General features: G+C 48.5%; 2 protein-coding genes across 9 annotated transcripts in view; one reads left to right on the forward strand and one right to left on the reverse strand.

Annotated features, from left to right (window-relative positions):
* ZMYND8 (zinc finger, MYND-type containing 8) overlaps nucleotides 1-14,305 on the forward strand; it is a 163,406-nt gene that overhangs the window by 45,107 nt on the left and 103,994 nt on the right. For all 8 annotated transcript variants that reach the window (XM_011928843.1, XM_011928842.1, XM_011928846.1 and 5 more), the window contains one exon: nucleotides 13,387-13,535. In XM_011928843.1, coding sequence (XP_011784233.1) covers nucleotides 13,387-13,535 — 149 coding nt within the window. The remainder of the gene's footprint in view (nucleotides 1-13,386; nucleotides 13,536-14,305) is intronic.
* LOC105502391 lies at nucleotides 4,630-5,450 on the reverse strand. Its single transcript, XM_011928850.1, has one exon. The coding sequence runs from the start codon at nucleotides 5,338-5,340 to the stop codon at nucleotides 4,768-4,770; it is 573 nt and encodes a 190-aa protein (XP_011784240.1). The 5' UTR covers nucleotides 5,341-5,450; the 3' UTR covers nucleotides 4,630-4,767.

The raw sequence follows: 14,305 nt of genomic DNA on the forward strand, positions 1-14,305 counted from the left end.
GTGGTATTGCATACCTGTGGTCTTAGCTACTTGGGAGGCTGAGGTGGGAGGATCACTTGAATCTGGGAGGTCGAGGCTGCAGTGAGCCATGATTGTGCCACTGTACTTCAGCCTGGCTGACAGATTGAGACCATGTCTCCCCCCACCAAAAAAAAAATTGGGGGAAATGAGTTTGAAATTTCTCGGTTATTGCTTTTTTCTGCGCCCTAGCCTCTCCTTTCCCCCAGGAGAATAATGGTAATAAAGTATGGTGCTTTGATGTGCCAGATGCCTTTCACTTTGTATGCATTATCTCATTTAATCCTCACAATCCTTTTGGGAAGAGCCTAATAGTTCCAACTGAATGACTGAGTCACAGAAAGGCTAAGAAACTTGCCCAAGGTCACACAGCTGGCAGGTGCCAGCACTTGGATTCAGACTTAGTAGTCTGACTCCAGAGCCCACACACTGAACGACAATGCTGTGTTGACATTGGCCATTGCCAAGCATGCCCTTTGTGATGGAGAATTACCAGGTGGCACTCACAAGCCTAGGAGAGACAGTTGACCTGTACAGTGAAGGGCTTTGGAGTGGTGGAGGTGGGGTGTGCTGCGTCGATCTACTTGCCTTGGAGCACATAAATGACTTTCTCTGAGCCTCACCGATAAAATGGGTACAGAAATGCCATCCTGATTGGGTGTGGTGGCTCATGCCTGTAATCCCAGCACTTTGGAAGGCCGAGGCAGGTGAATCATGAGGTCAGGAGAGAGAGACCATCCTGGCCTACATGGTGAAACAGGAATGGTGGCGTGCGCCTGTAATCCCAGCTACTTGGGACACTGAGGCCGGGAGGCAGAGGTCACAGTGAGCCAAGATTGCTCCACTGCACTCCAGCCTGGAGACAGAGCGAGACTCTGCCAAAAAAAAGAAAAAAAGAAAAAAAAAAAAGAAATGCCATCCCAACCTCTTGGGATTCTTGGGACAGTTTGTAGCTTCTCAATAAACAATAGCTGTGAACCACATGAAACCCTTCTGCAAAGGAAATAGAGGAATATTTCCCCGTCTACCCTCACACCTGCTAGGTGTATTCACAGACTCCTGATATTTTTCCTGTTCAGTGGTTTGTCCATCTGTAATCAGTTTCTCAATCATTCTGTACTTAATAGCCGCTTTACCATGAGCCTGTTTTTCTCTGGGGTTTAGTTACCTTATCAGTGAAATGGGGAGGCTGGGCTAGGTGGGTTGGTCACACCTGTAATCCCAGCACTTTGGGAGGCTGAGGCAGAAGGATTGCTTGAGCCCTGGAGTTTGAGACCAGTCTGGGCAACATGGCGAGACCCTGTCTCTACAAAAAATGCAAAAATTAGCCGGGCATGGTGACCTGTGCCTGTAGTCCTAGCTACTTGGGAGGCTGAGACAGGAGAATCTCCTGAGCCTGGGAGACTGAGGTTGCAATGAGCCGAGATTGTGCCACTGCACTCCAGCCTGGGTGACAGAGTGAGACTCTGTTTCAAAAAAAAAAAAAAAGTGTGGCGAGTTTTAAATAAAATGATATTTGTATTTATAACAATGCCTCCCAGATAATAAGTGCTCAATAAATGGTAGCTGTCACGACTGTATTTCTAGCTGTCCTTCCATCAGGGCAGAGGCCTTCCTGGAACAGTTTTCCTGGTAGCCCAGATGTCTAGTTGTTGCCTAGTGACTATTTGTTAACTGGCTGGTCCCATTGTTTTCTTCTCTTTGAAGTCTGAAGTCAGGGCCACCAGGTGAAACATTAGGAATCATTTTCCTTCTTAAAGAATACATGCGCCTCTGTGGGTGGTGTGTTTACACAAGGTGAGACCTGCCTGGTAGCTCACTGAAGTTTCTTTCTACCAGGATTTCTCAGCCTTGGCACTGTTGACTTTGGGCCTGATCATTCTTTGTCTTGGGGCTGTCCTGTGCATTGTAGGATGTTCGGCAGTATCCCTCACCTCTACCCACTAGATGCCTGTCGCAACTCCTCTTCCTGCCCAGTTGTGACAACCAAAAATATCCCCAGACATTGCCAGATGTCCCCTGGGTGTGCTGATTACTGCTTTCCACTCTTCTAAACACCTGAGCCCTGTAAAAGTGTTTGTTTGATAATGGGAGTGTGTACTGAGCTCCTGCTGTATGCTGGGTACAAGGGATACGGACGTGATCCCTGGCTGGGCGGTGCCTAGGATGCAGTGAGTGTTCCATAAATATTGTCATTATCACCCAGTTTCCCCAAAGCCATTAATAAATACCTTCGTTAAATATGTAAGCATGATCAGAAATAATTCAGAGGAGTCCAGCGTTTACTGGGTTTCCTGGTTGTTCCTCCATGTCTCTGCAAACCCAGAAGCCTCGGAGACCAAACTTTTACCCTGGTCCTATTTCTGGTCTCCTTTCACTTGGATTTTGGACCATGCCCGTCTATGCAGACGGGATTCCGTCTTCATTCCATTTTATGGCTGCATCATGATGTTTCGCATATGGGCATCAGTGTTGCTTCCTGTCTGGCTTTTCTACAAAACCCTGTTGCAGTGGCTACCCCGTCTGTCCTTCTGTGCACCCATGAGCCCTGCAGACAGTAGGACATGTTCTTAGAATCATCCCACTACTATCTGAGTGATGTTGCATCTATCTTTATTTATTTATTTATTTATTTATTTTTGAGATGGCGTCTCGCTCTGTCGCCTAGGCTGGAGTACAGTGGCGCAATCTCGGCTCACTGCACTTCAGCCTCCTGGGGTCAAGCGATTTTCCTGCCTCAGCCTCCCCAGTAGGAGTAGCTGGTACCACAGGTGTGCACCACCACACCCAGCTCATTTTTGTATTTTTATTTTATTTATTTATTTATTTATTTTTGAGACGGAGTCTTGCTCTGTCACCCGGGCTGGAGTGTAGTGGCCGGATATCAGCTCACTGCAAGCTCCGCCTTCCAGGTTTACGCCATTCTCCTGCCTCAGCCTCCCGAGTAGCTGGGACTACAGGTGCTCGCCACCTCGCTCTGCTAGGTTTTTATATTTTTTAGTAGAGATGGGGTTTCGCCGTGTTAGCCAGGATGGTCTCGATCTCCTGACTTCATGATCCGCCCGTCTTGGCCTCCCAAAGTGCTGGGATTACAGGCTTGAGCCACCGCGCCCGGCCAATTTTTGTATTTTTAATAGAGACAGGATTTCGTCATGTTGGCCAGGCTATTCTCGAACTCTTGACATCAGGTGATCCACCCGCCTTGGCTTCCCGACATGTTAGGATTACAGGTGTAAGCCACCATGCACAGCCGCAGCATCTTTACGTGATGGTTGGCCTGGGTAATTTGGGTGACATATTGGGTCTGAACTCTTTGCTTCCTCTTGCTTTCTCTTGATTTTTTATTTATTTATTTTTTTGAGATGGAGTTTCACTCTGTCACCTAGGCTGGAGTGCAGTGTCGCGAACTTGGCTCACTGCAAGCTCCGCCTCCCGAGTTCGCGCCTTTCTCCTGTCTCAGCCTTCCAAGTAGCTGGGACTACAGGCACCTGCCACCACGCCTGGCTAATTTTTGTATTTGTAGTAGAGATGGGGTTTCACGTGTTGGCCAGGATGGTCTCGATCTCCTGACCTTGTGATCCGCCCACTTCGGCCCCTCAAAGTGCTGGGATTACAGGCGTGAGCCACTGCGCCTGGCCGAATTTTCCCCCTTCTTTAGGTGACTTTTAGAGATAGCACCCAGGGCAGGTGGGGACCTTGGTTGGTTAGCAGTGGCGTCTCTTCTTTCATCTGCCCCCTTTCTGAAGCTAATTTCCCTTTGCTTCTCCCAACCCACTTCTGTGGTTCAACTGCCGCCAGCACAGAACTGTCTTTTTGTTTCTGAATTGCCCTCTGATGCTGCGATTCCCCGTTGCAGTTTGGAAGCCACCATCACCGGAGATTTCTAGAACCCAAGCCAGGCAGGGGCTGGATAAATAGTGCCAATGGGTGTCAGCCACCAGAACCAGCTCCTCAGCCAGCCACAATGTAAAGGCCAAAGGCAACCGGTTTCTCCACATTCTTTGTGGTGTTCTGGTCGAGTTTGAAGGGCCTCATGTACACATGTTGGAGGGAGCTTTTGGGGCCTGGGCCTGCTGAGGGGGTGGGTGGTGAGCAGTGCGTTCTCATAGGGAGTCAGGCCCTGCCTCAGTAAAATTGGAAAGAACTTGGCATTCTTGATCCAGGAAATTCCTGTTGCGATGTTGTCGTTTTTCCAGAGGGCCTCATCCCAGCTGGGGAGGAGAAAGGGCCGCGGTTGCAATTGCCTCTAGTTGTTGAGGGCTAAACACTGAATTCATTTGTAAATCAGCCTCTTTTCTGTAGATTGAAGCAATTTCTGTCCTGCCAGGCGAGTTTGGAAGTTCGCCTTTTACATATGAATGTGCCCTTTAATCACCACTTCTGCATTATTGAGAGAGGGTGGAGGAGGCTGTGTGTAGTGGGAAAGGATTATAGCTCTAGTATAAAAGATGGGTTTTCTCATTTCTAGGAGAGGGGCATCAGAACTAAAGAGAATCTGAAACAATTACTAAAAATATTAAAAACACCTTCAAAATGCAAACCACAGCTGTTTCCCTCCCCCCAGGCTCCCTTCTGATATTGTCACCTCGGCCAGCAGAACAACTCCAGTTCCTCGTATTTATTCACAATCCCAGGAAATAAATGGCTCTTCGGTGCACTGCACCGAAGACTTTCAGCTCAGCCGAGCTGCTGTCGAGGGTGATAAATTATAGGCGAAAGCCCGGGGACATGAAGGCAAGTCGCTGGGCTTCAGACTGCCTGATTGCAAAGAGGTGACAGTGTCCTTGCCCTGCCAGGCGACCTAATGTGTACAAGACTGGGGCTGGCCTGGTAAGTGGTGACTCTTAGCCTGTTCTCTTTGCTTCTTCCTCCTCCCCCTGGGAGAGGCCGCTGAGGATCCGGAAGCAGGAATGTCTGCTGTGGGTGAGCCTCTGTTCTCTTTTGAACAAGAGAGGCTAGGCCCTCTGAGCAGCCACACTTTCTCAATGGCAGGTAAGTGCCTCCTCTCGGCGTTCCCTGCCCCTCGCATGTTCTGCCTCCGAGGTACGTGATGTTCCTGGTGAAATGCCATTTTCCCCAAGTTGAGAGTGACCTTTCATTCCATGGCCTCATTTCCATTCCAGCCCTCCCTGTCCCGGCTCTGGATAAGAAGTTCCTGTTGATTTGCAGAGATTCCTTAGAAGCACAGTTCAGGCCAGTGCAGTCCTTTGGAGGAGCAGGCTCAGCCCGGCAGCTCTGGCAGGGCCAAGTCAGCTGGGGTGCATACCGGTCCTCAAGTTTCTGTGGGTCTAAGAGATGGTCAGCGTTGGAGGAAATAATCATTTGCTTATGCGAGCAGTTTTCATTTACAAGTTCCTCCTGGCTTAGGCATTCTCTGCTGTGAGGACAATTTTGCCTCCGCCCCACCCCCCAACCTTTGCTCCTGATTTTTTACTTCTGTTCTCTGCCAGGAGGAAATTCCAGACTTTTGTCTCTTTATGATGTAATTACTGGTTGGGGAGGGCCCCAAAGATTCCTGGGGAAGGGAGGCCTGTTTGGGTACCTGCTCTGTGTCTTTGGGAAACGCTTTGAAGTGATTAACCGTGCTCTGCTTTGCTGCTTCTGGGAGAGCAGCAGTGTGTGGTCATGTTTGAAGTAGGCCAAGGGGAGAGGACTGGTGATTATGAAAAGTGTTGCAGAGCAGGCCTCGGCTTCTGACCCTGCCTTCACAGTTCCTGGAGGAAACCTGGCATTTTCAGTCTGATTGAAATGCAGAAATCATGTCCTGGGCTGATTCTGGTCTCTAGTCTACACAGGCTGGCATTTTCCATAGCTTTGAACTTGTGGAATTGATTTAACATGCTTCTTTCAGAAAGCAAGCTGTGTTTTTGGAGTAGGGGTGGTAGTCAGGGAGGAGGTCGAAGAGAAGCAAGAAAAGGAGGAAGAGTGATTGGTTAAAAAATAGAGTTACCCATTAGTTACCATTGAATGGGTGCTTACTATTTGTCAGGTATTATACTAAGAGCTTTACATGAATTAACTCATTGACTTATTCGATAACTTTACAAGGTACCATTATCTCCATCTTAAAGAACAGGCACAGAGAGGTAAGGTGCCTTTTTAAGGTCACACTGCACGGGAGAGCACAGTCAGGTTCTGCATGCATTTCGACACCAGAGAGCTGATTCCCCACCACTGTGGCATCCTGCCTCTCTGTCGTTTGCAGCCTGGCCCATCAGAGCATATGCCCTTGACCTACGGGTCCTGGTTTGCCCGGGACACAGCTAAGCACATGGTTGGTTGCCCTACTCCTGTGGCCTGTCATGCCTGTCTGGGCCTGTGGACCAAGTTCTCTTTCTGTTCAGGCCCCAGCAGGCTTGCTGTCGACATCATTAAGGAAATTAAACACCCACAAAAACACAAGAAGCTCCTAGCCTTTCAGCTGTGGCCCTTTCCCTTGAGGGAGGAGACAATTCCCTGTAATGGTGTGTCATTTCCTAGCCCCTGGAGAACAGCATGTGCTGTGACTCAGGCGCCGGATGTGGGGGCAGGAGTGGGGTGGGGGGCGGGGACCTGACGTGGCCTGCTGGGGAGGCCTAGCCTTGATGGAGGCTGGAAAAGGGGAGGTAAGATGGCCCTGGAGCCCCTAGCCTATTTCAGGGACTGATGCTGCCATTTGGAAATTGGGAGGTGAATGTGCTTTTCGGGGACGGCCTTTGAGAGAACGGTGTCATCAGTGGATGACATGAGTTTCCAGTTCCTGGAACTCTTTGTTGGACCTTCCCCACCCCCATACCTCCATCTGCAGTTCAGGGGAAAAACGGCAAAATGAGAGTGTACTCTTAAATCATAGACCCTAAATTAGGGAGTCCTCTTGCTACAGAGCTGAGGATGAAGCCCTCCTGGCAAGGCCATATGGTGCAGAGGTTAGAAGCTGGCCCTTGGAGTCCCACTGCCTGGGTTCAAATCCCAGCACTGCTCCTTGGTAGTTTTGTGATCTCAGTCTAGTGACTTAGTGGGAACTACAGGAAGTGCATTTTGAACAGTGCCTAGAATATCGCATATAATCAAAGAAACTCTTAGCTCTCTTTGTTTTTTTTTTTTTTTTTTTTTTGAGACCAAGTCTTGCTCTGTCGCCCAGGCTGGAGTGCAGTGGTGAGATCTCGGCTGACTGCAACCTTTACCTCCCTGGTTCAAGCAATTTTCCTGCCTCAGCCTCCCAAGTAGCTGGGATTACAGGCGCGTGCCACCATGCCTGGCTAATTTTTTTGTATTTTTAGTAGAGCTAGGGTTTCACCATGTTGGCCAGACAGGTCTTGAACTCCTGACCTCAGGCAGTCTGCTGGCCTCCCAAAGTGCTGGGATTGCAGGTGTGAGCCACCACGCCCGGCTGAAACTCCTAGCTCGTTATACTCTTGGCTCAGGAAAGCTATAAGCCTGAGTTATCTTGAGGTAAGATGCCCCTTAAATCAAAGACATCCAGGAAATGCTGAGCTCCAGGATTCCTGATTTCTGGTGGATCACAAGACATAGGCTTGGGAAGGATCTCCTCACATGCTTGGTTCCTTTTTTTTTTTTTTTTTTTCGAGACAAAGTCTCGTTCTGTTGTCCAGGCTGGAGTGCAATGGCATGATCCTGACTCACTGCAACCTCCGCCTCCTGAGTTCAAGCAATTTTCCTGCCTCAGCCTCCTGAGTAGCTGGGATTATAGGCGCCTACCATCACACTCAGTTAATTTTTGTATTTTTAGTAGAGATGGGGTTTCACCATGTTGGTCAGGCTGTTTTCGAACTCCTGACCTCGTGATCTGCCCACCTTGGCCTCCCAAAGTGCTGGAATTAGAGGCATGAGCCACCGTGCCCGGCCTCATGCCTGGTTCTTAATACCCAGTAGACCTTCCCATATTGTTACAATTTCAGCAAAATGTCACAAGGAGGGGAAAATTCTGCTGCTTTCTGCTCCATGCCAAGCTGTTTTCCTGAGTCACTGCTCTGTCCTCTCCACAAGGCTGCACTCCTCCCTCACCCACATTAACTCATTCAGAACCACTCATTTTTGTTAGGGGATGAGTGGGAGGCAGAGGGTTGTGAGTGAGCCAGCCCAGTGGGGTCACAAGTCCTATTCCCTCAGAAGGCAGCAGCAACGTCTTTCAGATCCAGGGTGAACCAGTGATTCAGTTGACAGTGGCTGTTTGTCATTGTTCCAAGTTTATAGATGAAATGCGCTGAGCAATACATCTTGTCAGAATTAAATCATTAAAGAAGAAAAAATTGACTCAGCTTTCTGGAAAGGGTCCTTATGGAGCCTGGTTACCATGGCTAACAGTCAGGCGTACACCCACCAGTCCATCATCACCAGAGGCCCAGCCCCCACTGGAGTGGGGGGCAGTTAAGTCATGATGCCACCCTGCTGTCTCATCCCTCTGAAGGATACTGAATCCAGCAGTCATTTCCTAATTCTTCTCCCTGTGAGCCTTCATTGAAATCCCCTGCTGTTGACTGATGTGTCTGTTGTTTGGAACCTATCAAATTTCGACCCCTTGGATACAGCCACTGAACTCTCATCAACTCCAGGGGGAATTGGTGTGTTTGTAACAGCGAACAGAATTGGGGTTTTTATGTTTTGCCGAAGCTAGAAGGTTTGGAAAACTCTCAGATGTGGGCATCCTTGGGCTAGGACCCACCTCCCCCTACCTCTTGCTGAGCAGAAACTCAGTTTCCCCCTTTGTTTCCTGGTGGGCTTGGGTGATATTCCCTTGCCAACTCTAAATCGCTTACAAGTATATTAATTTCTAGTGATTTTTTTCCTCTTTCTCATTAAATTAAATAATTTTAATGTTCAAGAGGGACTTTAACATCCTCTGGGGGCCCTGAAGTTTTTATTCATTGGAGCTGAGGACACCTTTGCAAAGGTGAAGTTAAGCTATGGCTCCATGTACCTAGAAATTGCACTCCTGTAAACAATGATGGCCTGTTCAAGGGTCCCTGGAGCACTGTCTGGTCTTTAAATGAGAACTTCCAGTCTAGTCCCTTTCTCCCCCTCTCTTCCCATTTTGCAGGTGAGGCCCTGAGGCCCTGAGAGGTGGAGACTTGCCTGGGGTTGTTTCCTATTTAGCCTTATTCTCCAGCCTGGCCCCCTTGCTTGACCTCTGTTCCCTGAGTCCTGAACCAACCCCTCACATAGTGTCTGGAAGGTAGAGGCCATTGGCTCTGGCTTGCCAGTGTGGAACAGGATTGTGTAGAGTTGAGAACTCAGACCCCGTCTCCTAAACACATACACATACTCTAGCATTTCTCAAACTAGTGTACCTCCCAGTTTTTGAGAGGACTTGTTAAAACACAGATTGCTGGGCCCTACCCCAGAGTTTCTGATTCTGTAGATCTGGGGTGGGGCCTGAGAATTTGCATTCTTTTTGTTTTGTTTTGTTTTTAAAGACAGAGTCTCTCTCTTTCGCCCAGGCTGGAGTGCAGTGGTGTACTCTCAGCTCACTGCAATCTCTGCCTCCTGGCTTCAAGTGATTCTCCCGCTTCAGCCTCCCCAGTAGTTGGGACTACAGTCGTGCACCACCACACCTGGCTGATTTTTGTATTTTTAGTAGAGACAGGGTTTCACCATCTTGGCCAGTCTGATCTCGAACTCCTGACCTCAAGCGATCTGCTTGCCTGAGCCTCCCAAGGTGCTGGGATTACAGGCGTGAGCCACAGCGCCTGACCAATCTTCTTTATTTTCCTAACGTTATCCAGGCACATGATAAATACAGTACACAAGGGTATAAAGTGAAAAATCATCCTTCCCTGGACTCCCTGCTGGCAGTCCTCCCAAGGCAACTAGTAGTCCCCAAGTCGAGCTTTGTTGTAGTTTTGTGTTCATCCAGGAATATTCTAGGTTTTTGCAAACATTGATGTGTATATTAAATCTTTTTTGGGGAGGAATATTGGTCCATTAATGGTGCTAGATACACTTTATTTATTATTTATTTTTTTGAGACGGAGTCTCGCTCTGTCCCCCAGACTGGAGTGCATTCGAGCAATCTCGGCTCACTGAAACCTCTGCCTCCTGGGCTCAGTCGATTCTCCTGCCTCAGCCTCCCAAGTAACTGGGACTACAGGCAAGTGCCACCACACTCAGCTAGTTTTTTGTATTTTTAATAGAGATGGGGTGTCACCATGTTGGCCAGTCTGGTCTCGAACTCCTGACCTCAGGTGATTCGCTTGCCTCAACCTTCCAAAGTGCTGGGATTACAGGTGTGAGCCACTGCCCCCAGCCTAATTTTTATATTTTTTGTAGATACGGGGTTTCACCACGTTGCCCAGGTGTTTTTTAATCTTTTTAAATAAGTTTTACATTTTTTTAATTAAAAAAATTTTTTTTCAGAGACAGCGTCTCTCTTTTTCACCCAGGCTGGAGTGTTCCTACATGATCATAGTTCATAATACCCTCGAACTCCTGGGCTCAAGCAGTCCTTCCTCCTCGGCCTCCCAAAGTGCTGGGATTACAGGTGTGAGCGCCGTGTCTGACCATGTAACTGTAATCTATTCTTAGAGCAGTCCTCTGTTTGCAGATGTTTGTTTCAGGTGCTTTGGGTATAGCCCACAGTGCTGCAGTGCAGTCATCTTGCCTTTGCTCCTTTTCTACTGTTTTGTAGAATGTGTTTCTAGAGGAGATTGTTGGGTCAAAGGCCAAGTGGAGAAAAAGTTTTCAGGAACAGTGGTGGAAGTCGGGTGAGGACCCATGTGGGAGGGAGAGGAGGTTTCTCTGGGGGAATGTGCTCACCCCGGGCTGCACCTCTCTCTCTCTCTCTCTTTTTTTTTTTTTGAGATGGAGACTCGCTCTGTTGCCCAGACTGGAGTGCAGCCACGTGATCTTGGCTCACAGCAACCTCTGACTCCAGGGTTCAAGTGATTATCCTGCCCTGGCCTCCCAAGTAGCTGGGATTATGGGCATGCGCTACCACGCCTTGCTAATTTTTGTATTTTCAGTACGGGCTTTCACCATGTTGGCTAGGCTGACCTCTGTGTCTCTTTTTGTGAGTTTTCCCACTAACTAGCTGCTGTGTGCCTTTGGTCCAGTGCTTTGGGCTCTCTGGGCCTCCCTTTTGATGTCTGTGGTTTGATCTCTGGACTCTCGGGTCTGTTCACCCTCAAGGTACCTGTTGTTAGCATTTAATTTCTACTCATGACTGGGTCTCCACACAGCACCCTGAATATTTGTTCAGGATTGTCCAGAAGCTTTCACGGTGAGGCTGGAGAGTTCCATCTCGTGGACTGGGTTTTGGGAAAGAGTTCGTTGTCTTCCTTTGTGAATCTACTGGAAGATGCTTTGCCTTTTCACCAAAATCAACCACTAGGAGGCCTTGCGTGAACCACATTGGATGCTGTCAGTGACTCTCCTGCAGGCAGGGAGACAGATGCACCATGCAGCCTACATGCTGAGTGGTAAAACTGGGGCAGGAGCATCTTTGGTAATTGACATCTTTCTGGATTTCACGTCCCATCCCACCCCATCCTCCTATGGTCTTGGCACAGCTCACCCCTCTTGTGGTATTTGTAGCTTTTGTTCCTCAGGATATCAGTTGCACCAGGCTGTGTCATTATGTCGTCCCTAAGTTACCAAGACCACCATGCGGCATGGAGTGGATTCAAGTCCTTGGAGGTGAAGATTGAGTGGATAGTAGTAGAAGTGTACATGTGTTAAGTATTTTTTTTTATCATTTTTGAGACAGAGTCTCACTTTTGTTGCCCAGGCTTGAGTGCAATGACATGATCTCAGCTCATTGCAACCTCTGCCTCCCGAGTTCAAGCGATTCTCCTGCCTCAGTCTCCCAAGTACCTGGGATTACATGCGTTTGCCACCACACCCAGCTAATTTTTTTTGTATTTTTAGTAGAGACGGGGTTTTACCATGTTGGCTAGGCTGGTCTTGATCTTGTGACCTCCCGCCATTGTTTGTGAAAACTTTTTCTCCACTTGGCCTTTGATCCAACAGTCTCATCTAGAAACACATTCTACAAATACAGTGGAAAAGGAGCAAAGGCAAGATGACTGCACTGTGGGCTGTACCCAAAGCACTTGAAACAAACATCTGCAAACAGAGGACTGGTTTTACCATGTTGGCCCAGCTGGTCTTGATCTCATTACCATGGTTTTACCATGTTGGCCAGGCCGGTCTTGATCTTGTGACCTCAGATGATCCGCCTGCCTCGGCCTCCGAAGGTGCTGGGGTTTACAGGTGTGAGCCACTGTGCCTGACTGAAGTGTACATGTGTTTAAATGAAATGCTGAAAGATGAAAACAAGGGGTGCATGAACAAGAGTGGGGCTGGCATTTTCCAGGTGAGAATCCACAAGGATGTAATTTGTATTGATCTTTTTGGAGGAGGGTCTCAAACACAAGGCCCAGTGGCGGTGGGGCCATGGAAACTTCCCAGTGGGTGGGGTGTGTTCTTTTCACACAGTTACAGTACATAGCCTATTAAACACGAATAAATGATGTTGTTTTCCACAAAGGAGAATGTGTGCCTTCATTTCCTTGAAGTATGTAGCCTTCCTGATCTATCTTCTTTGGTTTCCTGTTTTTGCAATCAGGCGTGGGCATGGAGAAGTCATGTTTATCTGGGGTAAGAACAACACTGGTGCCTGTGTGACTCTTGGCAGGTTGGCCTTGGTCTCATCAGCAGGGATATAGTGGGGAAGAGTGGCAATTGCGCATGTTTCCATCTAAAAGTGGGGTAGCTGTTACTCAGCTGTATCTGGTGCTTTGGGGGCCTGCAGGTCCTAATCTGTTTGTTTTTTTTTTTCGAGTCGGAGGCTTGCCCTGTTGCCCAGGCTGGAGTGCAGTGGTGCAATCTTGGCTCACTGAAACCTCAGCCTCCCGGGTTCAAGCAGTTCTCCTGCCTCAGCCTCCAGAGTAGCTGGGATTAAAGGCATGTGCCACCACACCCGGCTAATTTTTGTACTCTTAGTAGAGTTGGGGTTTCATCCTGTTGGCCAGGCTGGTCTTGAACTCTTGACCTTGTAATCTGCCCACTTTGGCCTTCCAAAGTGCTGTGATTACAGGTGTGAGCCACCGTGCCTGGCTCTCCTAATCTGTTTTTTTAAGAAAAGTGAAAAATCTAGGTGTTATTACATGAAGTTTCCTGATTTTTGCATCTTGGCCACAAATTAAGATTTTACAAAAATGTTATATAGGTCGAAGAAATACTTGTCTGACTGTTGAGGCAGATGGCCAAGAAGGGGGCACGTATATTCTGGGAGAAGGAACACTGAAGTGGCTTTGGGAGTTGGGGGACAGAATGCACTCTGTTCCCACACTCTGTTCCTCCACACCTCCTCCCTGTGGGACCCAGGCCTCCCTGACTGCTTTAAAACGTGTGGTCCTGTATCTCTTTCAGATCCTGGCTCTGCAGAGAGAACAGCCCAGAAAAGAAAGTTCCCCAGCCCTCCACATTCTTCCAATGGCCACTCGCCGCAGGACACATCAACAAGCCCCATTAAAAAGAAAAAGAAACCTGGCTTACTGAACAGTAACAATAAGGAGCAGGTAAAGCAGCTGCCTGGAACCACGTCCTCACTGCCGGGACAGAGGCCAGCCAGTAGCGCTGAACCTCTCTGGGTCCTTGTAAACTCCAGCTTTCTTGGCATTGAGCTAACTGCCTTGCACTGGCTGTCATTTGCCTTGGATAAAAAAAGGTGGCTCAAAATGGGCCTGTGTAGAAATTTCCAGTGGGTTTTCAGATCTGTTTCGGGGACAGAGCAGGGACCCAGCTGAGATGAGGGTATATAATTCTTTAGGGTTTGGGGCATTTCCTTGTATTAGGTTTTTTTTTTTTTCATGCTTTTAGGACTGTTTTTCCCTTGTAGCCTGAGGAGTTTTCTCCTCCTGGGCCATGTCCATAGGACTAGTTCTCAGCTGTATCTGGAAGTGGTTGCTTGGCTGAGGCAAGTTCCCTTCTGGCCTCAGTTTTCTCATCTGTAAAATGAAGGGTTTAGAGGCCGGGCGTGCTGACTCATGCCTGTAACCCCAGCACTTTGGGAGGCTGAGGTGGGTGGATCACGAGGTCAAGAGATGGAGACCATCCTAGCCAACATGGTGAAACCCCGTCTGTACTAAAAATACAAAAAAATTAGCTGGGTGTGGTTGCATACGCCTGTAGTCCCAGCTACTCAGGAGGCTGAAGCAGGAGAATTGCTTGAACCTGGGAGATGGAGGTTGCAGTGAGCCGAGATCGTGCCACTGCACTCCAGCCTGGTGACAGAGCGAGACTCCATCTCAGGAAAAAAAAAAAAAAAAAGAAGAAGAAGGGTTTAGGT

The sequence above is a fragment of the Colobus angolensis genome, unplaced genomic scaffold (genome assembly GCF_000951035.1).
Source record: "Colobus angolensis palliatus isolate OR3802 unplaced genomic scaffold, Cang.pa_1.0 Scaffold8, whole genome shotgun sequence".
Taxonomy (NCBI): domain Eukaryota; kingdom Metazoa; phylum Chordata; class Mammalia; order Primates; family Cercopithecidae; genus Colobus; species Colobus angolensis.

Bases quoted from the DNA above. Each gene is read 5' to 3' on its own strand.
- LOC105502391 (XM_011928850.1), bottom strand. From the start codon at position 5,340: ATGATTATTTCCTCCAACGCTGACCATCTCTTAGACCCACAGAAACTT.